This window comes from Pongo pygmaeus, chromosome 20 (assembly GCF_028885625.2).
Source record: "Pongo pygmaeus isolate AG05252 chromosome 20, NHGRI_mPonPyg2-v2.0_pri, whole genome shotgun sequence".
NCBI classification, from domain to species: domain Eukaryota; kingdom Metazoa; phylum Chordata; class Mammalia; order Primates; family Hominidae; genus Pongo; species Pongo pygmaeus.
Window position 1 is genome coordinate 38621874 of NC_072393.2, and position 27345 is coordinate 38649218.

A 27345-nucleotide genomic window follows, 5' to 3' on the forward strand; every position below is an offset into this window, starting at 1 on the left:
TGGCTCACGCCTATAATCTCAGCACTTTGGGAGGCTGAGGCAGGTAGATCATGAGGTCAGGAGATCAAGACCATCCTGGCTAACACAGTGAAAACCCATCTCTACTAAAAATACAAAAAAAAAAAAAATTAGCCGGGCGTGGTGGCACACGCCTGTAGTCCCAGCTACTCGGGAGGCTGAGGCAGGAGAATCGCTTGAACCTGGGATGCGGAGGTTGCAGTGAGCCGAGATCGTGCCACTGCACTCCAGCCTGGGCAACAGAGTGAGACTCCATCTCAATAAATAAATTAATTAATTAAATAAATAAAAATTAAAAAAAAATAAATAAAATAATGGTCCCTTTACTCAGAGGGTTGCTCTAAGAATTAAACCGATCTTACCTGTCATTTAATTATAGACATGCGCAGGGCCCACACCAGAGGCTGGCACGTGGTCAGGCCTCAGGAAACGTCAACCGGGGCTGTCCATTGGCTCTCCCCACAGAACTGTGCTCCACAGGGGCTGGGCCCTTCCTCCACCACTGCCTCCCCAGGGCCTAGAACAGCATCTGGCACACAGTAGGTGCATCATAAATGTTTGCTGACAAAACCAATTTCCTAACATTTTTATTACCCACCAAAGAAACTCAGTACCCATCTGCAGTCACTCCTCCCTGCTTTCTCCCCCATGGTCCTGGAAGCTCATTGCCCCATCTCTGTGGACTAGCCTGTTCTTGACATTTTGCACAAATGGAATCACACAGCATGTGGCTCTCTGACTTCTGTCACTGAACACCATGTTTTCAAGACCTATCGATTCTGTCATATGTCCCTGCGCTTCATTTTAAAAATTACTGAATACTATTCCCTTGTATGGCTAGACTGCACACCACCCTTTATTTATCCGTGTAGGAGTTGGTGGACATTTGGATTCTTTTCCACTTTGGGGAGAACGTGAGATTGTAATTTGCCTTTCTTGATACATGACTGAATAAGTAAATAAAAAGATATTCAAATAGAAAACTGAAAATTATTATTCATTTAAATTTATTCATAAGATCATATGCTTATTTATGATTCTATTTCCTACATAATTGCTGTTTATAGGCATGAACATAATTGCCGTGTACACAATACCATTTGCCATGATAAATGGCAAATTTCTTTAAGGATTTAAATTTAAAAAGAAAACAACATAAAAACAAGTCAAAGATAGGAAATTTTTTGAAAACCCAAATAAAGAAAAGCCTTTTAAACTCTTATTCCAAAAAAAAAAAAAAGTTTGCTGAACAAATGAATGGGCTGAAAGAGGAGTGATCTGACAGGCAGGTGCAGGGTGAGGGGGTGCGCGTAATGGGTGTATGCATCACACACACATGCGCATGCACACAAGCATACACACAGTGTGTCCTCAGGCAGGCAGGGTGAGAAGAGTGTGTAATGGGTGTATACATCACACGCACTTGCATGCGTACGCGCGTGCGCACACTCACAGTGTGTCCTCAGGCAGGGAGGGTGAGAAGAGTGTGTAATGGGTGTACACATCACACGCACTTGCATGCGTATGCGGGCACACACACCCAGTGTGTCCTCAGGTAGGCAGGGTGAGAAGTGTGTAATGGGTGTACATATCACGCACTTGTGCACTTGCGTGTGCACACACAGTATCCTCAGGCAGGGTGAGAAGAGTGTAATGGGTGTACGTACCACATGCACTTGCATGCATACAAGTGCAAGCACGCGCACACACACACAGTGTGTCCTCAGGCAGGGAGGGTGAGAAGAGTGTAATGGGTGTATATATCACACGCACTTACATGCGTACATGGGTGTGTGCACACATACAAAGTGTGTCCTCAGGCGGGTAGGGTGAGAAGAGTGTAATGGGTGTACATATCACACGCACATGCACACACACATATGCTGTATGTCCTCTGGCAGGCAGGGAGAGGGGTGCGTGCAATAAGCGCATCCACCACACACATGCATGCACACTCTCAAGCCTGGGACAGAAAGTGCAGCGCCAGCGCCCTGGGGATCTCTCTCCATTCAAAATCATGGACTTCATAAAAGCATAGGCTGTGGGCAGAGCCTCTGAGGTTTAAGCAGGAAACGGCGACTGTGAGGCTGGGATGGAAAAGGGAGCAACTGACACAGCCCCGGGTGTGTCCCGGTAAGGGGCCAGGCAGCGGACGCATGCCATGTGGGGCCTGACTTAGTCTAGACACTGGCTCAATGCCACTGGGTGGTGGTGACTCAGGGCCCCTCCTCCTCCCCTTCCACCCCCTGCATCCAATCCACAGGTGAGCGCTCTCAGCTTCACCTCCAAACTCACCCTCCAGCCCCCCTCTCCCACGGCCAAGCCTACCAGTCAACCCCCATAGTAGCCTCCTCACTGTCCTCCCCATGGCCACCTCCGTCCACTCACCCCCCAAAGCCAAGCCCCAGCTGGGCCATGCACTCCCCACTCCCAGAAACCACTTAGTGTCTCATGGAGACCTGGCTGTGTGGCCCACTCCTCTCTTACCCACCACACCCCATCCACCATGTCTCTCTCCACGTGGCAAGTGCCGGAGATCCTCATCCCTCTCGGCCTCAGCTCAAGGGTCACCCCATTTTCCTGGACAACATTTTATCACTATGTGTAATCCTCCCACTTGTCTGTCTCCTACTTTGGGATGTTGGCTGTGTGTCCAGCCTGAGGCCAGCCCAGCCCTTCAGAAAGCTGGAGGTCACCACAATGAAGTGCAACGCACGCTCCAGGACCAACGCCAAGGTTCAAATCCTGCCTCCCCCTTTAGCCCACAGTGTGATGCTGGGTGGGTTACTCAGCCTCCTCAATGGTCCCATACACAGAGGGTTGCTTCGAGGATTAAACGGATCTTGTCCCTCATTTAACTACACACATGCAGAGGGCCCAGACCAGAGGCTGACACATGGTCAGGGCTCAGGAAATGTCCACTGGGCTGCCCGCTGCCTCGCTGCTGAATCAGCGTGTATGAACCAACAGATAAGGAACCAGGCCTGGTTTCTCCAGAGACCAAATGCACTATTTTAATCAGCTCAACAGTGTTCCCCCAAATTCATACATCAAAGCCCCAATTTACAGTGCCTCAGAATGTGACTATTTGGAGACGGTGCTTTAAATAGATGATTAGGCTAAACTGATGACATTAGGGCAGGCCTAATCCACTCTGACTGTTGTCCTGATATGAGGACATCTGAGCACATGAGAGAGACCCCAGGGATGCGTGCACACAGAGGAAAGGCCGCATGAGGACATGGCAAGAAGGCGGCAAGCCCAGGAGAGAGGCCTCAGAGAGTAGCAGCCCTGCCGATGCCTTGATCTTGGACTTCCAGCCGCCAGAAGGGTGAGAAAACACATTTCTGTTGCTTAGGCCACCAAGGCTGTGGTCTTTGGTGGGGCAGCCCTAGCACACTCACACAGGCACCTTCAGACCAGAGGGTGGAAGAAAGGACCCCAGATCCACCAGTGAGTGTGTGAACCACCAGGGCCTGCATTGCCCATGACCTGAGCTCTGAACTCGAGTCCCGCCAGGCTCAAAGCCAGGACCTCAGAGGACATCAGACACGTGTGATGAGTCCCTTTCCCCAAGCCAGCTCTGGCCACAGCCTGCTGACCACCAGGAGCGGCCTGAATTATTCCCCGTGGCAGAAGAGAGAAATCCACGACCTCTAGCCTGCCTGCCCCTGCCCCCACCACCAAGGAAGGGCCGCCCGTCCAAACCACCCGGACTCTGCAGCCTGTTCGGGATTCATTTCTTTCCTCTTCAAAGCATTACAGATTGATTGCCAAGTCTTGCCGTAAATCAAAAGACAGTCACTACTCATTACCTACTTAGAATTCCCTGAGTTCTTCCTGGGAAGCCATTTCTCATCTGTTTGATCTGGGAGCCACCAGCACTATCTCCAGGCACGCCACCCATCACGGCAGCCGCCAGACACTTTTTTCTTCTGGGCTCCTTTCTCAGCACCTAGATGAATTTCTACCTTTCTCCAGCTTTAAGAAGAGCTGCCAAGATAAATGATTCAAAGACACCAGCTCATGCTGAAAATATATGGACTGCTTAAAGCCTATTCTGAATCAGCCAACACTGGGGAGAGACGCACTGGCCGCATCCTCACCGGACGGGTCACTCTGGCTGCTAAGACCTAGACCCACCCAGGCACGTGGACACCCTCTGGAGTCTTTTCACCCGTGGGATCATGACACTTGTCCAGCTTCAACCAGCACCAGGTGCCCATGCCATCCCCAAGCCTCTGCGACCTCTCAGCACAGGGTGGCCGAGAGCCCCACAGTCACATGCTGGCCTAGCAGGAGTGAGGGGTCCCCTGTTTGCACAGTGCATCCAGGAGGAACTTCAGTCCCCAGCCTTAAAGCTGGGACCCCTTTTGCAAAAGCGGCATGCTCTCAGCCACGGCTGCTCACCACCCAAAGGGGAGGGACCAGCGGGCATCAGGACCCCGCACTGAGGGTGGTGAGGCCTTTCTGCCACCTCTGCTGATAGGGTCCCAGGACCACAGCTTTCCGATGTGCCTCCCTCTGTCCAGCCCATGCGCCAGTCTCCATAGCCATCAGCAGGCCCCACAAAGGGCATCTAGCCCCTCTTGCTTGGATGGACAGTAAGACAGCACCAGCAAAGCCCAGCCAGGCTCCGACTCAACCAGCCACCCAGGCATTGGCTGTGCGGGGGACTAGAACACCAGGGCTCTCCAGCAATGAACTGTGGTCACCTTGGGCTGGAGAAGTAGCTATGGTGCACTTCGCCCTAGCTGGGATGCCCAGGAGGGCCACCTGTGCCACCGTGCTGCTTCTGAAGGTTGTGACATGGGAAGAGCTCTATCCCCAGGTGCAGACATGGAGGTCAGCAATCACCACTCGCCAATGAGGGGACCCCAAGTGCTGTCACAGGTGCATCCACAAGGCTTGTGGCACACTCATGGAGGGTGGCCCCAGGGGAACACTGCTGCACCAGTGCCGGATGACTGTGGGTGAGGAGCGACACAGACTCATGGACCCTGGGGCTCTGCCTCCACAAAACGGGCTTTTCTAACAAGAGGGTGGAATTCACATGAAGGAAGCTGGCTGGTTCTGTGGGCAGTGGTGACAATGACTCCAGATGCATTTCCCGCTGTCCCCCTGCCAAGTTCCTGCAGGTGCAGGAGCCTGGGATGCTTGGCAGTGACAATAGCATTTGTGCAGGCAGTGCAGAGGCGTGCTAGCCCAGGCCAAGTCTGAGGCCTGTCACTGACATGGGATGGAGCCTGTGCCCACCAGCAGCCTGGCTCCTGGGCATCCAGGCCTGTTCAAAACCTGTAACACGGCAGCCAACAGAAATCCACAGCCAGAGGGAGCTGTGAGAGGACAGTGGCTGAGTGGGTGGGGCCAGGCCAGTTTCCCTCCTGCTCAGCCACCCCCAAGATGCTTCCTCACCCTACTCTGGGGCAGCTGAAGGAGAAGGCAGCTGTGGCCAGGCCCATGGCTCGCTCCTGGACAGCTGCCAGAGGAAGCACGAAGACCCACACTGCCCATCCTCCATGCCACATACAGAGGGTCCAAACCCTCAGCCTGAACCACCAAGGCAGAGGATGGCCTGGTGCGGGAGGTTCCTGAGGACGCAAACTCAGCTTCACAGCCCCGGGACACAGAGCCTGCTGTTGGAGTATCTAACAGGGATGGGGAGGAGCCTCAACTTTGGTTTTATCATAAATTACCTCCAGGCTTCAAGACCAGACGTGCCTGCCGGCAGGTATGGACACACCCCTTCCTGGATGAAACCATTCATGTCATCCATAGAATTCAGAGCTAGGAGGAGAAAAACTCACCGCCCGGAATAATTACTCCCGCAGGAAGCATCTTTCACACCAGCAGGTGATAGGTCTGGATGAGGATTTTCTAAAAACCGGCACCAAACCTCACAGCATCATCACTACTGTCTGCCTGCTCCGGGAGCCAAACCTAAATAACTGCTTCTGCGGGGCCGCTCCTCACTAGATGCGCCCAGGACTTGGAGCCACACCTTCTCACGGGCAGAACCAGACAGGACACAGCCACTCCGAGGTGGGCGTCTGGTCCGCCTGCCCAGCTCCACACCCTCCCATCTACCATGGGCTCCTTCCGGCACGGAAGAACAGGAAAGGCTCCTTTAGAGTGGGGGACCAGCTCCAGAGGCCTGGAGGCACCCACAGGAGTGAAGCTGGCCAGGTAGTGGCATGCAAAACAGAAAAAAAACCAGTCTTTTTTCCCCACAGCTCTCCTATTTTTCTTGAAATACATGACCCTTTCGACTATCTTTTTTTTCTCTTTTGATAGAGATGCTGGTATGAGAAGCCTTTCTTATTTATGAAAGAACCGACAGCATAAAAGCCATGAAAAGAGTCGGCTTCAGTGCTCGGGGAGGTGACGGGGAGGGGTGGGGCCTACGGCGTGCACCCTGAACGAAAGCTATGTAGCAACCACCACGCTGCTGCTCTGTGGAAATTCTAGCCCACGGTTACCAGCTACTCTGATTTTGCAGGAAAAAGCCAAAAAAATCTGATTTTTCAAATTTGGTTGACTTCAATGAACCAAAATAAAGTGTTAAAATACCTATTGCCTGGGCCAAACAGAAACTGCGTGTGTACTGGATGTGGCCCAGAGGCCACCAGTATATAAACTCTGGCCTTTGTCTTGCTAGAAAATTCTTCCTGGAGAATGAGAGGTGGGGACCCAGGGTTTCCCCACACTCCCCAACCAAGACCCTGACGGGACAGAGGCCCCCAGAGGCTGCAGTCCACTCTCACAGGGGCTTCGGGGGAAGGCAGGCAGCAAATGGGGGTGTGGCCAAAGCCAACTCCAGGCAGCCAGCCCACTGTAGAGAAGACATCTTCCATGTCCACCGAGGTGACTCGGTACTGTCTGGACCACCCGGTGCAACTCATAGCCCCCTCCTCAGCTCCTCTGGGGTCGCTCATCTTGCACAGTGAACCTACAAACAACCTAAACCATTCCTCCCCCTTTCTTCTGGGCCTGAGCAATTTCAGCAGAGCCCCACATGGTGGGGTCAATCAGACAGCTCTTGGCCAGCTGTGCAGAAGGAGCCAGGGAGGTCTCCTGGGTGAAAAATGAGACGAAACCTAAAAAGAGCCACCAGCCCATGTTTTCTCAGGATCCATGAGGACAGCTCACCGGAGGAACCTGCACCAAAACAGGAAGGGACCAAGCCACAAAATGCACACAAGAAAACAGCAGCAGAACGAGTGTGCAGGGTCACAGCAGGAGGATGGGAGACAGGCTTGAGTTCCTCACTGGTGCGCAAGTGGACATCATGAGAGGAAGCTAACAGCCCCGGATCACATCCAGGAGACCTAGTACGTGAGGAGGAGGAATTTCAAGGATGACCCTGAGATGCAGAAAGCTTTCACTGCTCAGATGAAAGAAGTCAGTCCATAGACTATGGCAGGTGCTCACAGGGACCACCCCAGGCCAACGTGCATGGCTCCGATCCCAGCGGGTACCACGTTACCTTCTGAAACTGATAAGGAAGCCACAGAGAAACCGGGGAATGAAATCTGTCCGGGGTGACATGATCAATAATTATATCACAGGTCTCAGGTAGCATGACCCAAGGGGATGAATGCTTGCCTCTGGGAGTGACCAGGGAGGTAACAGACAGGAAGCAGAGCATGTGATGCCCCCGCTTGGGTGCAGGAGTGGCCACTGCCACTGGCCTGTCCACTGTGTGCAGACCAGCCTTGCTGGTGGCGAAGCTGCCTCTGTCTCCACAGACCTGTCACGTGCACCCCTGGTCTCTGTGTTAGGTGTGACTGCTTCTTCTTGACTTTTCATCAGTCTAGGTCAGAACACACCCGATGTGAACTTTATGGCCTGAGTTGCTCGGCCCTCCAGACCCCCTGTGCCACCTACTGGCTGAAGAACTTGGAGGCTAAGCAAGCCCCGGCTTGTGCCCCTTCCCAAGGAGCCTGCCTTCTCCTGGTCCTCCCAGACAGCTGGCAGGATTCTGAGCCCTGAAGTGCAGCCCCTGCCCCGAAAGCAGTGAGACAGATCCTCAGGAAATACTGTCACTTCCAAGAATCAAGAATCCTATAAGCATCCAGGGCAAGAAAATGAAAAGTTCCCTGGAAAGAAGGAGGAATATGATTTGCTAAAGATCTCTGGCAACAAAGGAGAGAATGGTTTTATGGAACAGAGTCAATACCCATTGAAGCCACCATTCACACAGGAGACAACAACAGAACCCTCTAACAAGCAAGGCACTGAAAGTACTGAATCAAAACTTAAAGCACTCACACGAGGAAAGGGAAAACACGGTACAAAACTGGGGTCCACATGGATTGAGTGAGACAGTGCTCACTAAATAACTGTTGGTAAAATGATGGTAAAACAATGCAAATGTTGAAAATAAAGGAAAAAGAAGTTATATACTAAAAAACTAGAAGGTAGGGGAAAGGGAAATTATAAAGTAAAACTGAGGCAGGAGGCGGGACTCGACTCTGGAGGCGGGGTTCGGACACCAGACCAAATGGAGAACTAGCTAAAACAGGTCCCAGGTAAAAGCAGCTTTCCATCAGACACGCCCACCAGTGTGCTATGTCCGTTTACCATTGTCATGGCAACACCAGGGAGTTACCGCCCCTTTCCACAGCAACGACTTGATGAACCAAAAGTTACTACCCCTTCCCTAGAAATGTCTGCATAAACTGCTCCTTACTCTGCATGTAATTAAAAGCGGGTATAAATATGGCTGCAAAACTGCCCTGAGCTGCGGCTCTCAGCACACTGCCTGCAGGTAGCCCTGCTCTGCAGGGGTAGTCACGGAGCTGTCACAATGCCTGAACGGTAACACCGCTGCTTTAATAAAGCTGTTTCTTCCTACCCTACTACTGGGTCACCTGTGAATTCTTTCCTGGGTGAAGCCAAGAACCCTCACGGGATAAGCCCCACTTTAGGGCTTGCCTGCCTTGCATCAAAACTATGCTAAGTTTCTAATTTTTTAAGGAAAATTTTCTAATTTTTTAAGGAAAATTAGAAACTTAAAATTGTTAAATTGTTTAAATTAGAAAATTAAAATTGTTTAACTTTTGAACATAAGTAGAAAACAGAAATACAGGTCTTTTTTTCTTGATTTAAAGATGATTCTACATTTAACATGGCATACATATAAAAGTGAGCAAAGGAAATTTCACCAACCTTCCAAAGATAGAAAAAATTTTTTAAAGCCACAAAGGAAAAAACAGAAACCAGAAAACACAAAGTAAGGCTGTAGAAAAGAGAACAGATGCTGATTATCACTGTGAATTCAAACAGCTCTCCTAACATGGGGAGGCTCTCCATTTGAACAATGAGTATGCTGCACCTTATAAACAACCTATTTTAAAAAGTTAAAAATACAGGGATAAGCAAAGATATGCCAGGAAAATGTAACAACAACAACAACAAACATAGCAACACCAATGTCAGGTAAAGTCAGATTCAAGACATAGATTAAATAGGTTAAAAGGGGGTTCTTGAAAGCTATAAAAAAGCAAAATATATAATAAAGACCTAACAATCATCGACTTTTATGCCTCAAACAATTTATCATGGAAATGAATAAGACAAAATCTATCATGAATCACAAAGAATTATAAAGCCATCTCTCTAAATCTTAGAGCAAATATACAAAAATAGGGGAGGGGGCAGAGGACTGGAATTAGATAATAAACCTGATTCACGTACACCAAAGTATGTATTCTAAAGATAAAAACTAAACACTTTCCAGTATTCCATAAAATACTGACGGAAATATTTTTAAATAGGCCATGAAGAAAAACTTCAAAATTAAAAATCAAAAAGATTCACACCAGCTGCATTCTCTAGCTCCAATGGTGACAGAACTAGTAGCTAAAAACCAAAAGGTCACCAAGAAAAATTCAACCACATCTACTGGGAAATGAAAAGAAATACACTAGGTCAGTTCTTAGGTTCAAAAACAAATCACTCTAGACATATCAGGATATAGCTAAGGCAGTATTCAAAAATAAACTAGCCAAAATCTATTCATTACTAAAGAGGAAAAAATAAAAAATAAACTAAGATTCAATTAAACAAGTTAAAAGACAGATGTGTCAAAACAAGGTTCAGGAAGAGAGGAGAAAGGAATTAATAATAAAACTGGAAATCAATGAGTTTGACCAACAGTAGAAATGAAAAATAAATTTAAGAGCTGATTTTATGAAAAGGCCAATAAAGAAGATAAAACTCTAGCGATTATAATCCATAGAGAAAAAACACAAGTTACATTAGGAATGAGAAAGAAAAAACAGCTACAGATATAGACGGGATATTTTAAAAACATAAGATTTTAAAAATATATGAGAATAAAATTGGTTACTTGGTTACAATTTAAAATCTTTGATGAAAACAAAGACTTTATAGGAAAACATACTTACTGACTCTAAAAGTGATGAATTTGGACTAAAACAATCCCATAGGAAAATCTGAAAAGTTACCAAAGAAATCTTCCCCAGAGAAACAACAGGGTCTGAGAGATTCAAAGGACTTCATGCCTTCAAGAAACAGCCAAGCCCTATGCTTTCCAAGTTGTTTCAGAAAACAGAAAAACATGGGGGTGCTTCCCAAAACATGATCTCAAAAACCTTGGTCTCAAAACATGGCTAAGAGAGTTAAAGGAAAAAAAATATATAGCTCAATTTCCTATTTTGAGCCTGTATAAAATGCTAGTGAAAAAATAACAACAATGGCCAGGCATGGTGGCTCACGCCTATAATCCCGGCGCTTTGGGAGGCCGTGGCAGGAGGACCGCTTGAGTCTGGGAGTTGGAGAGGCAACATAATGAGATCCCAAGTCCACAGAAAAATAAAAAATTAGCCAGGCATGGTGGCACGTGCTTCTAGTCCCAGCTACTCCAGAGGCTGAGGGGAGAGGGTCACTTAAGACTGGGAGGTTGAGGCTGCAGTGAACTGTGATTGCACCACTGCCTTCCAGCCTAGGCAATAGAGCAAAACACTGTCAAAAAAAAAAAAAAAAAAAAGCAACAACAAGCACCATAAGGATGCTTAGTGGATGTCCATCTGCTCCATGTGTTATGCATATAGGCATGCCTCATCTTACCGTGCTTTTTTTTTTTTTTTTTAAGAAATTGAAGGTTTGTGACAACCCTGCATTGAGCAAGTCTACTGGTCCCATTTTTCCAACAGCATGTGTTCACTTTGTGTGTGTCAGCATCTTTTAGCAATAAAGTCTTTTTCAATTATGGCACGTACATTGATTTTCTGAGACATAATGTTATTGCACCCTTAAGAGACTACAGTATACTACAAACATAATTTTTATATGCACTAGGAAACACGAAAATTTCCAATATTTGCTTTATTGCAGTAGTCTGGAACTGAAGCCGCAATATCTCTGAGGTATACCTGTATATCAATTCGTTGGATCCTCCTAATCCTCCTATGAAGTGCTATTATTTTTTTTCCAGATGAGGAAACTGAGGTAGTGTTATCAATGTGCCCAAGCTGGTAATCAGCAGAGTAATCAGCAGAGCTGGGACCCAAACTAAGAACATTAGTCTCTGGGGACCATGCTCTACCCACTCTACTATACTGCCTCCTAAGTCGGCTTCTTAAAGTCCTGATAAACCACAATAAAGTAGTGTGTGTGCTGGGATGCCTCACTGGCTCTGCGCCAGGACGTCTGGTCATAAAATTCATCTAAGGTGCACCCAGCACCCAATCTTGGTTTCTAATACCATCCTCCAATAAAAGGAACCGGGCTCCTTAGTGAAATGCCTAACTCTGAGGTTGGAGCAGGGAACAGACAAGATGAGCCCGGCGCAACCTGCGATACCAGAAAGTAAGGGAGTGCTCCAAAAGTAAAATGATGGGGTGCATCAGAAAGACACAGGAGTCAAACGAAAGAGCCCTTGATGCCCAAAGCTGGAAGGATTTGAGCATCGCAGAATACTGGATTATAAAGTATAAAATAAATATCCATGGGTCTATACAAATATAAGTTTTAAAAAAGAGGCCAGGCACAGTGGCTCACACCTGTAATCCCAGCACTTTGGGAGGCTGAGGCAGGAGGATCACTTGAGGGCAAGAGTTTGAGACCAGCCTGGCCAACATGGCAAAACCCTGTCTCTACTAAAAATACAAAAATTAGCCGGGCATGGTGGCGGGCACCTGTAACCCCAGCTACTCGAGTGGCTGAAGCAGGAGAATCACTTGAGCCCAGGAGGTGGAGGTCGCAGTGAGCCAAGATTGTACCACTGCACTCCAGCCTGGGTGATGGAGCGAGACTCTGTCTCGAAAAAAGAAAAAAAAAGAAAGAAAGCACAATTTCAAGTTTTAAAAAAAGGTTGAACAAATAAATAAATGAGGGAGAAGAGACAAATGCGTACAGAAGGATCACAAATAGCATAATTCCCATGCCTTAAGTGTGGGTGGCACACAGTGACTGCTTTCCAACAGTGCAGAAGAGTGGGTAGGGGAGTGACTTTACGGTGGAGAAAGCTGACAAGCACTACCTTAGCCAGGTGATCAAGGTCAACATCATCAGTGATAAGTCATGCTGATGTGATGTGATAACAATGGCACTTCTGTGCTCTCCTTCCCAGTAACCCACAACTCCTGTCTCGCTGAAAGAAAAACTAAAATTGAAAGGCATTCTTCCAAGTACCTAGCCATACTCCTCGAAAGTGTCAAGGTCATCAAAACCAAGGCAATTCTAAGAAACTGTCACAGCCCAGAGGAGGCTAAGGAGATGTGACAATGGAATGTGATGTGGTCTCCCAGATGGGATCCTGGAACAGGAGGAGGGCATTAGGTAAAAGCTAGGGCCGCTGGAATAAAGCATGGACTTAACATAATTATGTACCAATAACGTGCATCCGTGGTAACTAATGTTCCAAAGTAATGTTAATAACTTTACTAATAAATAATAGGGAAATGGGTGCCAGGTACATGGAACTCTCTAATGTTCCTGTGACTTTTCCATAATCCAAAACTATCCTAAAATAAAAAGTTTACTGATTAAACACACACGTGGAAAAGGCCACGGGAGATGCTGAAAAGGCAGCTGATAAAATTCGACATCCTTTCCTGATAAAATCTAGTAAGCCAGGAAGACAATGCTACTTCCTTAAACTTGTGATAAATATTTATCTGAAATCAACAGTCAGCATCAGGTTTTTGGCTTTTTTTTTCTCTTTTTTTTTAAGAGATGGAGTCTCACTCTGTCACCCAGATGGGAGTGCAGTGGTGTGATCATAGCTCACTGCCGCCTTGATCTCCTGGGCTCAAGCGATCCTCCTGCCTCAGCCTTCCAAGGAGCTGGGACTACAGGGGTGCGTCACCACACCCAGCTAATTAAAAACTTTTTTTTTTTTTTTTTTGTAGAGGCAGAGGTCTCCTATGTTGCCCAGGCTGGTCTTGAACTCCTGGCCTCAAGCAATCCTCCTGCCTTGGACTCCCAAAGTGCTGGGACTACAGGCATGAGTGTGTAATTACCATGCCTGGCAATATCAGGTTTAATGGTGAAACACTAGAAGAAAATCCATAAAGATGTCCACAGGCAGCACGGTTCCTTATGATTCCTAATATGATTCTCCAGGAGCAATGCGCCCAGCATTTGAAAAGACAATGCCTATTTATGTTAGTTTTGCCCCAAAATCTCTAGTCCTTCATCAACCAGGTTACACATTTGCAGAAAGCTCTTCTCTCTGGTTCTCTGTCCAGCTTTCTGGCTGGACACCAAGTTGGTTTTCTCCACATGCCCATTCCTCAGTTCCTCTTAGAGGCAAAATGAGCCATCCCTGCTTTAAGCCACAGGGTCCTACAGCCTCACCCCGCTGAGAGCCCCAGTTTCATTCTTGGATCCCTGGCTCTGTCAAATCTCTGGTGGAGAGACTCTCCACACTCGCCTGCTCCCCAGCTCCCTCCCTCATGCCAAGTGGTGTAGACAGAGCAGGATGGGCGAGCACACAGGACCTGCCCTGCCAGCACGGGGTAGCTCTGGACTAAGGAATTCTCCACCCAAGACAGCCCTGGCTCTCAAGAAGGGCTCAGCTCAAATCCCCCTAGGCATGGCCAGCCAGGGTGCAGGACTCAGGGACTGCCCTCCCAGGGCGTGGACACGCAGATGTTGTTTCCTGACTGCTCTCATGATAGGCTGGGACCCGTCTCCAACAGCCAAGCAAGTGCTAGCAGCAAACCTACTCCAAGCCACCTGAGGCAAAGAGGGCTTTTCTCCAGCCCAGACCTGTGTCTGAAGGGGCCCTCTTCTCTGAATGGGCTGTGCCAATGCCCTCACCCATCAACACAGCCACCAGAGAATGGATGTGTCTGCTCAGCGGGTGCAGGGTCCTGCCCACGGACACACAGCTGGCCCCCAGGGCCCATCACATCTATTCTTACCTGGGGGCTCCGGTCTCAGAGGCTGCCTGGACCCAGACTTGTTCCGAACAGTCCTCAAAACTGCAGCACCTTTTGTGGGAGTGGCTAAATGGATGGCAGTCTCATTGATGCCCACATTTGTCCAGGCTGAGAGCAGATTAGGTCAGACTGTGCCTCGATGACGGAGACTACATCTCCAGGACCTCCTGGAGGAAAACGGGGACCTCCTAGTGACTTCCCTCTCCTGTGAAACCTGGGTCCTCTGCATGCCCCGTGAGGGGCTCCAGCCCTGGTCAGAGACACACAAGGTGTCTCACCATCCACCCAGAGTGCCTGGCAACACAGCCTCGTGTAGCCCCACATGGGAGGAGGACCATGTGGGCACAGGCATCCGAGATGCAGTTCTTCAGGAGTCACTGCACAGGAGGGACTCGGATGAAAAGCAGAGGGTGCCAGGCTGGGCATAGTGGCTTATGCCTATAATCCCAGCACTGTGGGAGACCAAGGCAGGAGGAACGCTAGAGCTCTGGAGTTCTAGACCAGCCTGTGCAACAAGGCAAAACTCTGTCTCTACAAAAAATAAAAAATTAGCTGGGCATGGTAGTGAGCACCTGTGGTGCCAGCTATTTGGGGGGCTGAGGAGGGAGGATCACTTGAGCTTTGGAGGCAGAGATTGCAGCAAGCAGAGATCGCCCCAGAGGGGCGTCCTCTCTGCGGCCCCACGCCCCCCGCAGCCCTGAGCACCGGGGGCTGGCAGGGATGAGGGGGGCTGCCCACAGACTCTCCCACCTCCTGGCTGTCCTTACTGGAGTGAAAGTTTCTGTCTTTTTTATTTACTTATTTTGAGATGGAGTCTCGCTCTGTCGCCCAGGCTGGAATGCAGTGGTGTGATCTCGGCTCACTGCAACCTCCACCTCCCAGGTTCAAGCGATTCTCCTGCCTCAGCCTCCCAAGTAGCTGGGACTACAGGCGCCTGACACCTAGCCCAGCTAATTTTTTGTATTTTTAGTAGAAATGCGGTTTCACCATGTTAGCCAAGATGGTCTCGATCTCCTGACCTTGTGATCTGCCTGTCTTGGCCTCCCAAAGTGCTGGGATTACAGGCATGAGCCACCACACCCAACCAGTTTCTAGTCTTAAAACAAGAAAAAAAAAAAAAAAAACAGAAAAAAAGAGAAAAAAATCTGTCCTGTTTAACAAGAATGCAGCAAGGGTTTTGCAACCTGCTCCCAGGCTGGATTCACGGAGAGCTCCATCCCCGCCCCAGCACCCTCGGCTCGGGTGGCTCTGTGTGGGTGGGGGGGCGGGTGTGTATGTGGTATGTCAATGGGTGTGGTACACACCATGTATGTGAGGCATGTGGTGGGTGGCATGTGTATGGTGTGTAGTGTATGTATGGGGATGGTGGGTACATGTTGTGTGTGGTGTGTAGTATATGTAGTACGTATGATGTGGTGTGTGTGTATGGCTGTGGTGCATGTGTGTGGTGTGTATGTGTATGGCTGTGGTGTGTGCAGGGTATTGGTGTGTGTGGTGTGTAGGTGAATGTGGCATGCGATGTGTGGTGTGTAGGTGTGTGTGGCAAGTGATGTATGGTGTGTGTGGTGTGTATGGCATGTCATATGTATGCAGTATGTGGTACATGTGTGGTGTGTGTATGGTATGTGGTATGTGGGGGTTGTGTGTGGAGGTTTGTATGTGTGGCGTATATGGCGCATGATGTGTGTGGTGTGTGTGTGGTGTGGGGTGTGTGTGTGGTATGTGGAACGAGTGTGGTGTGTGTGTGGTGAGTATGGTATGGGCGGTGTGTATGTGTGATGTGTGTGGCGTGTGCGTTGTGCTGTGTGTGGTATGTGGCATGTGTGATGTGTATGGTGGGGGTGTGTGGTGTGTGGTGTGTGGCATGTGTATGTGCTATGCAGCATGTGTGTTGTGTGAGGTGTACGTAGTGTGTATGGTATGTGTGGGGGGTGTGGGAGGTGTGTGTGGTATATGGCATGTGTAGTGTGAGGGGTGTGTATGTGGTGTGTGGGAGTGTGTGTGGTGTGTATGGCATGTGTGGCGTGTATGTGGTGTGTGAGGTGTGTGTGGTGTGTATGGTGTGTGTGTGGTGTGGATGGCATGTATGAGGTGTGTGGTGTAGTGTGTGTGTGTGTGGCATGGGGGGCGTGTGCATGGAGTGAATGTGGTGTATGTGGCATGTATGGGGTGTGTGGTGTGCTGTGTGTGTGTGTGGTGTAGGGGTATATGTGGTGTGTGTGTGTGGTGTAGGTGGTGTGTGGGGCATGTGTGTGGTGTATGTGGCTTATACAGGATGTATGGTTGTGTGTGTGGTGTGTATGGTGTGGTGTGTGTGGTGTATGTGGTGTGTGGTGTGGGGCCATGTGTGTGGTGTATGTGGCATGCACGGGATGTGTGGTGTTGTGTGTGTGGTGTGTATGGTGTGGTGTATGTTGTGTGTGTGGTGTGTATGGTGTAGTGTGTGGTGTGTGTGTGGTGTGTGGTGTGTATGGTGTGATATGTGTGTCATGTATGTGGTGTGTGGTGTGTGTGATGTGGGAGGCATGTGTGTGGCATATGTGGCATGCACAGGATATGTGGTGGTGTGTGTGTGGTATGTATGGTGTGTGTGTTGTGTATGTGGTGTGTGGTGTGTGTGGTGCGGGGGGCATGTGTGTGGTGTATGTGGTGTGCACGGGATGTGTGGTGTTGTGTGTGTGGTGTGTATTGTGTGGTGTGTGTCATGTATGTGATGTGTGGTGAGGGGGCGTGTGTGGTGTATGTGGCATGCATGGGATGTGTGGTGTTGTGTATGTGGTGTGTATGGTGTGGTGTGTGTGTCGTGTATGTGATGTGTGTGGTGTATGTGGTGTGCACAGATTGTGTGGTGTGGTGTGTGTGGTGTGTATGGTGTTGTGTGTGTCATGTATGTGGTGTGTATGGTGTGGTGTGTGTCGTGTATGCACTGTGGGGGGCATGTGTGTGGTGTATATGGAGTGCACAGGATGTGTGGTGTTGTGTATGTGGTGTGTATGGTGTGGCATGTGTATCGTGTGTGTGGTGTGTGTGTGGCATCTGGGGCATGTGTCTGGTTGGGGGAGACCCTCAGGCTGTGTCCCCTCTCCCCAGCCCATCTGTACTCGAGGGGCGCTGGGCACACAGAATCACAGCTCGCTCGATCTGGCCAAAGAGTAAGAAAAACACCAAGGCCTTGAATGAGAAGGAGCACAGCTGGGCAAGTCCCTCACTCACAAGGGACTGACGGGGACAGGAGCTGCGATTGAGGGCTGTCGCCTGTGGCAGGAGCGCCCAGAAAAGCCCAGACCTGTGGAGAAGGGTCTCCAGTGGGTCCTGGCCTGGGAGGGGATGCCACCACACGGTCCCCGTCACACTACACAGATCCTCTCCCTTTCCCATGATTCTCATGACCCCCCAGAAACAAAAGGGCCCCAAATGCCCCATTCACAGCTCAGAGAGAAAAAGCATAATTTCAATCAAGGTCCCAGGCTGTCAGACACATCACGTTATTAATCTCCTTGTGGCAAATGTGAGCTGGGACTCGCTTACACAGCCAATGGAGCATGCTCTAAATTAGCGTTTGCAGGTAATGGATCCGGCCGCCAGCCCCACGCCAGCTGGCTACAAGCTGGTTAGGCCACTAACATGGAATAATAGGAGGTGGAAAAATGGATGGCCTGATTGGGCCTGCTGTTAGAGCCCGATTTACCCAACACAGACGTCTTATTGGTTTAACACAATTTACTACACCTCAATTGCGGAAAATGATTTTCATTCCTCTGAACCCTCAACTCCCAGGCGCCGCATGAGGGAGGAGTCTTCATAAATGCCATCCGCTGGCTCACTTTTTTTTTTTTTTAACATGCCTTCAAGATTTTATAACAAATCATAGATAATAAAACAAAAAGAGACGAGGCTTAGAACTGGGGGTCCAGGCCAGCATCTCTTGAGTCCTGGGGTGGGTGGTGTCTCCACCTCGAGAAAACCAGCCCTGACTCCCGCCCCGAATCCTGAACTGCAGAGCTCCCTGCCTTCATGCCCGGTGTCCCTGTGCAAGGCTGAAGCCAGCCAGGCCCCCAGCAGAAAGTCCAGCAGGTCTTAAGGATGCCCACCTTGCTCACAGGGTGCTGTCAACACATATAGAAGAGCGGCTGGTTTCCTTTGAACCCAGTGAGTCAGCGATTCACACAGCAGTGCAGCCGCCCCCCAGCCTTCCCTGGTAGCAGTTGAGCCTGTGTTCAAAGAGGCACACCCCCGGGTAACCAAAAACACGGGCTTTAGAAGAGATTTTTATTCCCCGACTAGTTAAGAAAAGAATTCTCAAGTTCCCAGTGACACAGAAGATGGCAGAAAAATCACTTAAAACCTTTTCTTCTCTTTTCCATCCATCTATCAAACCCACCCACACATGTTTCCCGACACCTACCTACAGTGGGTCAGACACTGCGCAGATAAATCAGACATGGTCCCCAAGAAGGCGCCTCCAGGTTCTCCAGGACAAGGACCACAAAACTGCATCACACAGTGATCCTGCCCTAGAGAGGGAGCTCGAGGCGGAAGAAGTGTCAGCCCACCTCCCTGGCTGCAGATGTCCTCAGGGGCTTCAACCTGGACACCGGCAATCGGGGCGCCTCCTCAAATCTGGCCAGGGATACTCCATGATGTGACACTTTCCCCAGACACCCATCTTCCCACCATCTTCAGAGGGGGTGACCCCTCTCTCCCAACTCGGTCCCCTCAGGAACAGCCTCCATCTCTCGTTCTTCCTGTCTCAGTCCCCATACCCACCCCCCTGCTCTAAGCTCTCAGGGGCCCACAGATCAGATAGCTTCCCTGGTGGGCACGGTTTCCCCTCTGTATGTCCTGTGGCCTGCAGCAGGTGGGTGCGCATGGCAGGTGCACAGCATGGGCAGCAGGTACAAACGCTGACCCGATGCCACTCAGCACCCTGTGGGAGGCTGCTCCTGGCTGAGAGCTTCCCAGTGCACTCGGCTGTGGCCTCTGGCTTCGAGCTCATCTCTCCAAGAGCCACTCTGGTCCACACAGGAGGCAGCAGCAAGGCCAACCCAGGGTCTTGGGATGGGGGTAGAGGGAAGGTGGAGCAGTTTGTAGACAGGGGTGACATCTCCCCAGAGCTCAGGTTCACGACACCCTGCTTCCAACAGCAGCCAAGTACAACATGTGGACTCTGTGTGGATCCTGACTTGAACAAACCAATGCTAAAAAGAGTTTAGGATCAATATGGACTAGATATTCATGACATGAAGGAGTTATGGTTCATTTGTGATAATGAATGTGATATTGGCATGGTGGTTATGTAAAAGTAGAAAAAAGTTCTCACCAACTGAAATACCTACTGAGGGATTTACAGGTGCCATGACATGATGTCTAGGATTTGGCTTTAAAATGCTCTAGCAAACAAAACTAAACACAAAAACCTGATGGGGACTTCGGGGTTCATTATACTTTTCTATTATTTTGGATATTGAAATTTCCTGTTTAAAAAAAAAAAAAAAAAAAAAGACCTCCATTACCTGGAAGGCATGACGGCTAAGGAACGGGGCATATTCCAGGACCCCTGGTCCCTGACCCATAGCCTGTACAGCCCTGTCCCCAGGCTGGGCAGGGTGGGGCTCTGGGACGCTGTGGGGAGGGAGGCTCAGGGCCCCTCCCAGGAGCCACCTTGGGAGCAGGACTGCCTGCAGCACGGGGCTCAAGCAGCAGCATGTGGAGGATGGCAGGGTTCCACATTGGGCTCAGCTATTCCTGCCCCAATTTCTTGGCTATTTTTATTTGAAGCATCAGCTATGGGTCACTATGATTCAACTCAAGCTGGGACAGGTTTCCAGGGCAGTGCCAATCTGAGGGACCCACTGTCCAGCCCACTTTGCTGGAGGAGCCCCACAGCACACTTCCCATCCTAGATCCTCAGAGCGGGCAGGGGGTCCTGGGAATGCCAGGCCACAGACACTGCACTGCAGAAGGAGACCACGCAGACGCAAGTGCTGGGATAGCTCTGCGAGCCCTTCCCAGCCTCCCCGGCTGACAGAGCTGGGCTTCTGATTAATGTGTGTTACATGCCCCCTCCCAGGATGCCAAGCACCCGGGCAAGGCCATGTTAACCTCCTCCTGGGCGGGGTAAGGAGAGAAGCACAGGAGCTGACTGCTCAGAACTCCTTCCAGGGAGAGACCTTAAAAAGACACCCATCCCCCAAGCACAGCCACAGCGAACAGAAGCGTCCAAGCAGCCCACTGCGGGCCCCATCCGACCTCGGCCCTGCACCCCACTGATGGCAGGCAGGCCAGCAGGGCTGGGAGGGTGATATGGAGCCAGCACCCCCAGGGCCGGGGCTCTGAACAGAGATGCCCTGAGGACATCTGGGGTGGACTTGGGCCCCGCAAGGGGAGTAAGGGATACCAGAAACCAAGCTCTCACAAGGACAGGAAGGAAAGGAAAGCCCAGAGTGAGGACAGGGGGATGGCAGCCTCTTCAGTGTCACTTCCCCAGAGCTTCCAGGTGGTACCAACACTGGTGGGAGGTCTCGGAATGGGGGCCTCCTGCCCCAGAACATGGGTGGGAAGGGAGCCACTGAGGCAGTTTGGGTCTGACCCAAAGGTTTCCTTGTACCATGGGTGGCAGCACACTGACTTCTGGATCCTGGAGCGGGGCTGAGCTGGCCAGGCCACACCCGCCATGGCTGGGCAGCCGCAGGACGCTCCCCAGGTGGCACCGGCTCGCTGCAGGCCTAATAGGAGCGGAAGGCCAATGGAGCTCTCCAGAGCTCTTTATGGGCCGTTTAACCACCCCTCGACCCAGTCGCCCAAGCACAGCAGACATAATGGCAGTGTTTACACATAAAAATGGCAAGCTGTTTTACTGGCGGCTTTCAGAGTCATAAGAGCAGCAATTTGGTAAAGTTTCCTGCAAATGGCAGAAACAAAGTCCGAGAGTAGAATGGTGGGGCACTAAACCACCCTGAAAAGTCATCGAAGACCATTACATCAAACACTCTGCCAAGAGCCAGGGAGGCGGGCGCACTCTGAAGAAAAATAATCTTTGCCTGTGATCCTGAAGCCCTGTTCATAATCTCCACCATGGTGTGTGTGCCACTGCGGCGTCTCATCTGTTACTCACTCAGGGAACATAAATTACTGGTTTTTACCTTTTAATTTTACCCAGAGAAACATGGTGGCTTACCTTTCCAACTCATATTCTTTCATTCCCACTTTTACAGCCTTCATTACCTGGAGGACGGATATTAAGCAAAGACATTTGTATTAAGCAGATCAGTAACACAGTGTGATAAATAACATACAGCACTTCTTCAAAAGCACCTCTTCTTTAAAAAGGAAAAAAAGAATGATATGTGCATGCAGTGGTACAGACATGTGACAAATTAGAACTTTTTAAAAGCTCCAAAATCCATACAGTTTATTTAAACTGCTATGAAGCACTTCCATTTGGAAGCCGATAAATGCCGAGCCTCAAGTTACAGCTCAGAGGCCACCAGCAGCCCGAAGACAGTGAGGATTTAACCACGAGGTGCTTGGTGAATACTTAATGCCACGAAAGCTATGACGATCACTAAAAGGCCTCCTTTGTTTAACTTTCATAAAACACGTGGTCATTAACTCGTACAAGAGAGTACGCTGCCCATCAATTACCCTTGTCTATTTCCCAACACAAAACTGCAATGTTCCTGAGCAGATGCTGGGCCATCCTCATCTCTCAAGACATGTGTTTCCTTATTTGGTCTCATTCCTCCAGTAAAGTGGGAAGGTTTGGAAGAGAACTACATGAAGAAATCTTCAGAAAATGGATGATGGTAATAAGTGTGTTTGAACCACAGTTAAGGACAAAAGATTCTTTAAAATGAGCTGAGAACTGCTGGGATATTAAGAAGGAGCACTCTACCCTCCCAGAATTGGGACTTTTTGTTGGAGAATTTCCTGAGGATTAGTGTCCATGACTGCCATGATGGGCAGGTGCCCTAAGCTGAGGAATTGGGGCAGAGCCTCTTCTGTCCCTGCCCTGTGCCCACCAGGGAACAGAAAAGAGAGCCATTACTGTGTAAAACTTCCTACCTCTCGCTCGGCCCTCGGGGATTAGAGCCCACCTGGAAACCCTTCATCCTCACGCAGTTCTCTCGCCACACAGCAACACCGCTTTCCCCACTCAACCAGAGCCGGCGCCTGACTCACCTCACGGTGGGCCTCGCTGGAGATTTTATTGGTGTAGCGCAGAACCTCCAGCTCCATATCTGTCTTAAACACTCGGCTTCAGAGACAGAAGAACAAAGCAGCAAATCAGTGACTTTCAGGAGGCACTGGCTGGACCCCTCCAGGGAGAGCTCAGGGCCCGCCACACCCTGCACAGCCCAGAAGGGGTGTTGTACAAGGCCAGAGTGGGGCCACCAAGGCCCAGGAGTGACAAGCTCCATGGAACAGTCTAGAAGAAAACCTCTAGCGGGGAGCAGAGCTGCTGCCCACCTTCCCTAACACCAGCCAGCGGACAGGCTGTTTTCCGGGATAAGATCTGGAAGCCGCTGCCGGGGGGAGGAAGAAGCCTGGTTGCTGCAGCTTGTCACAGGCTGCCTCCCTCAGCCTCAGTTTCCCCATGCATGGAAGGGGGATGAAATCTACATGGCATGGCTGTTGGGCCATAATCCTAAGCCTGCTGCCTCCCAGGGCTCTGTCCTGTTGGCTGAAGAGGCCTTGTTTCCTCCCCACCCCCACCCACCTGCCCATGGGTGGGTGACAGGGTCAGGTGAGGGGACCAAAGCCATTCCAGCTTCGTGTGTGCTGGTACAAATGTGGAAACAGCTGGACAGCAGACATAGCAGGAGACCAGGAGCAGAGGAGAAGAGGGAGGCAGCCACAGATGAGAGGGTGGTCTACGTGGGCAGGGGAGTCACAATCGAGGGACCCTGCTGTCCCTTCCCGGCTGGGCTGTGCCTCCTGCAACTGGACTCCTGGGGCTCCCGGGTCCTCCCAACAAACTTGTGTTAATTTGCCCAAATGTGGTTAGGTTTCTGGTGGTTGCAATCAACCTCACCCGCAAGTAAGACCCACAGAGAGGAGCCAAATAAGTATTCGTTTTCTACGTCTGCGCATTTAAAAAAACCCTGGGTCTGCGGGCACAGAAAGGGCAGCCATGCTGAGGCATTCAGAGCACTGGCCTGGGAGAAAGGCCCTGGGCTCCCGTTCAGCTCCACCCCTTTCCAGCGGTGTGGCCGAGAGCCCTACTCTGTGCCTTGGTTTCCCCATCTGAAAAACGGAGATATGAACACTGTTTACATCGTAGGTTTGCAGTGAGAACGGAGTTGGCATTTTTAAAGCACTAAGGACAGTGCCCGGCACACAGTAAGTGCTGTGTATGCTTGTTCCAGAAACCAAGTGAAATGAAAAGCCTGCAAGACACCACGTCATCCACACTTCCCACCCCAAAGCCAGGCGGAATGCTCTGATGTCCTTAGGTAGGACATCTTGATTCTCATCAAAACATTACTCCCCAGTATTCATGACAGGCCCATGAAGCTAGAGAAATCTCAGCAGGGAAACGCAGCCTCCCTTCATTTCAAATTGCCATTTACTGGGGACCCGCCCCATGGTGGGTCCTGTAAGTTGCAGTGGATGCTGGGTGCACTCCCCAACTCATCCCGAGGCCACACCCCTCTACTGGTCTCCTTGATTCGATGGATGGAGCCAAGACTCAGCTCCCTCGCTTCAACTGGGGACATCTCTGGGGACCACTCCAGCACCAAAGCTCCCCATAGGAGCAGCCGAGATGCCCTTGTGACAGCATCGCAGCCCAAGGCTGCTCCCTTACTCTGACACACACGCTGATCCCGAGAGCACTCCTCAATACGCTTTCTGCCCACTTGGCTCAGAGACTCAGCTTCCCATGGAACCCAACCTAGAACAGGTACTACCTTCCCATTTTACAGATAGCGACACTGAGACTTAACTGAGGCGATGTCAAAGGGCGCGTGACCCACTCTGTTACACTCATCCCCTTTTTGTTGCACTCCATGCAAAAATAATGGAACCCTACACCCAGACAAACTACTAATCAAATACAGAAGGACACTAGTCCTTTTTAGACATTCAAAAACTCAGAAATGGGGGAAGTACTTAAGGATGTACTCCAGCAGAGAGAGAAGGGTAGAAGGGTGGGGAGAGGGAGAAAGCACAAGCCAATAAAGAGAAGGAGGTGATATAATGGGATATTTTAAAAAACTGGAGTCAATCCAAAAGTATAATTAGATGCTGGACAGCAAGCCTAGAAAGCAATCAGTAGAAATTAGAACTCCAAGTATGTGGCTCTGAGAAAAACATCCACAAAAAGAATGGCATGGATTCCTTTCTGCAGATAAAATCAATAGGAAGCTTAAAGCTCTTAGTGATATGGTGAAGAAGGTATGTTTCTTCTCTCAATAAGAAAGAAGAAAGGCAAATTAAAACTCTAGGAACAACAAAACAAAACAGATATATGTATGAAGGCTGCATTTATTCACATGGTACCAAAGTAACACCAGGCAGATTACTCTCCAGGTCAAGGGGGAAAATGTAACCCAGCGATCAGTCTTAGCATCATTGAGTGTGGGTCAACTAAGTATAATTTGTGTCTGAATGTAGTGCAATAAGAAATACACATCACCTGGGATGTATTCCAGCAAATGTTTTAAACTTCTATGGCTTTAGATCTAACTTCCAGTTTGCAAGAAATATGGGGATAGAGGAACAAGCTAACCGCCACCACAAGCGAACAACCATACAAATCCAGAATTGGGATGCTGTGGTACAACTGGCCCAGCCTTTCAGTATCTGGGGGAAAAACCATCACAATACCCAGGTAAGAGATAGAACTATATTGGCCACGTCCAGGATATCTTATGGACAACTGGAGGAACTCCTGTTTATGTGAACTTTCTAACTTTCAGCAATGCATGTACATATGTTGCTTTTGTTCTAATGAAAAAAAAAAAGAAATAAAAATATTTTTTCTAATAAAAAAACCATTCTTTAAACAGAGAATAAACTAAAATATGGAGTGATTTTGTACAACTGATGGTTATATAAGAAAAACAGTCTAGGCCGGGCACAGTGGCTCACGCCTGTAATCCCAACACTTTGGGAGGCCAAGGTGGGTGGATCACGAGGTCAGGAGATCAAGACCATCCTGGCTAACACGGTGAAACCCCATCTCTACTAAAAATACAAAAAATTAGCTGGGCATGGTGGCAGGCGCCTGTAGTCCCAGATACTCGGGAGGCTGAGGCAGGAGAATGGCGTGAACCCAGGAGGCGGAGCTTGCAGTGAGCCGAGATCGCGCCACTGCACTCCAGCCTGGGTGACAGAGCGAGACTCCGTCTCAAAAAAAAAAAAAAAAAAAAAAAGAAAGGAAGAAAAAGAAAAACAGTCTATATGCTCTTGATGCTAGGAGCCTCCTCTTGAGGGAAGCCCTGGGCTTGTGACATCCGACCCAAAGAGAAGGCACTCCCGCCCTGATACATTCCTTAGTTCTGCACAGACCATGGTCACAGTCATCATAAAAACACAGTTCTATGGCTTTTTTTTTTTTAACCTTTTAAAGTTAATGCCTCCCCCAAACAGGTAAGACTTACTGCTCACATAAATGCAATGGAAATATTACAAACCCTAACAAGGAAACAGCAACAGAAGTCGGGAGGTAAAGACGGGTTGGAGAAAATATGTGTAGAGTGAGCAGGGCCCCATCTGTGCAGCCTCAGCTCACCCAGGGCAAAGGCAAGATGGGGTGGAAAGTTCACAGAGCAAGAACTAAAGGAGGCTCATATGTATGACAAGAAGGCAAATGGAACCCGTGGAAGAACCAGCAATAAACATATGATGAAAAGATGGGTGGGGGTGACAGAAATGGCCCAAAGAATTCGCTTTGGGGAGGGGTGGTGTGGAGAGAGATGAGCTGGCAGGAGTCGCTGGTTTCATGATAACCTAGCTTTCCCGTACTGATTTTGTACTAGTGGCTTTCTAAACCAAGGGTACATATTGCTTTGATAGCACTTTAAAAACCTTAATGAGGTGCTGTCCATAATGGTAAATGTCCATTCATTCATTTCACATCATTAATAAGTAAGTGTCAGCTGGATGTACCAGGCACCGGTGATGGAGTGGAGTGAAAGGGCCATGTCCTCCCCTAATGGAGTGCAGAGACCATGGAGAGATGGATATAGTAAGAGTAAACACACAATGATGGAGTGGAAGGAGGGCTCCTAAGAGCAGCAGCCAGAGTGCTATGTGAGGGCATGATGGAGAGGCATGAGCCCTTTCGGTTTGGGGCTGGCCACCCGGTGAGGGAGGTCTGTAATACTGAGACCTGGAGAATGGAGGTGGGCAACCCAGCTGAGTCCCTCTGCACAAGGCAGAGAGTTCCCGGTGCACCCCCGGCTAGCTCCTTTCCCTTTACTAAAGATGAGCTACCTGCACCAAAGCTCCTAAAGGCTCACCTATGACTCTCACAGAGGTATCAATGCAAACACTCTCAAGATCAGCAAAGCTGGAGTGTCTGAGGATGCAGACCAGCACCCACGCCTCTGCTAGAAGCAAAGCTGGGGTGTCTGAGGATTCAGACCAGCACCCACCCCTCTGTTGGGAGCAAAGCTGGGGTGTCTGAGGATGCAGACCAGCACTCGCTCCTCTGTCAAAGGGCACCTCTCCTGCATCTCCTCTTCCTCCTCCTGGGCCTGGCCAGGAGCCCACCTGAGCTGGCCTCCATCGAGGCAGCCCAGACAAAGGCCCCGAGGCAGGCGAGGATGGCGGGAATGCGAGGGGCCTGGTGGCTCCCCCACTCCCATCAGAGGCAGCAAGCCCTTGTGAACTTCACAGGAGCAGCCCACGCCAGCCAGCCACTGACTCACACGGTCTCCGTGACGCCACACAGCTGGGACAGCCA

General features: G+C 49.8%; 1 protein-coding gene across 1 annotated transcript in view; it reads right to left on the reverse strand.

Moving 5' to 3' along the window:
* Positions 1-27345, reverse strand: part of PEPD (peptidase D) — a 135199-nt gene that overhangs the window by 54952 nt on the left and 52902 nt on the right. The window contains exons 8-9 of the mRNA XM_054464262.2: positions 22614-22689; positions 21610-21656 (exon numbers count right to left, since the gene is read on the reverse strand). Of these exons, the coding sequence (XP_054320237.1) occupies positions 21610-21656; positions 22614-22689 (123 nt within the window). The remainder of the gene's footprint in view (positions 1-21609; positions 21657-22613; positions 22690-27345) is intronic.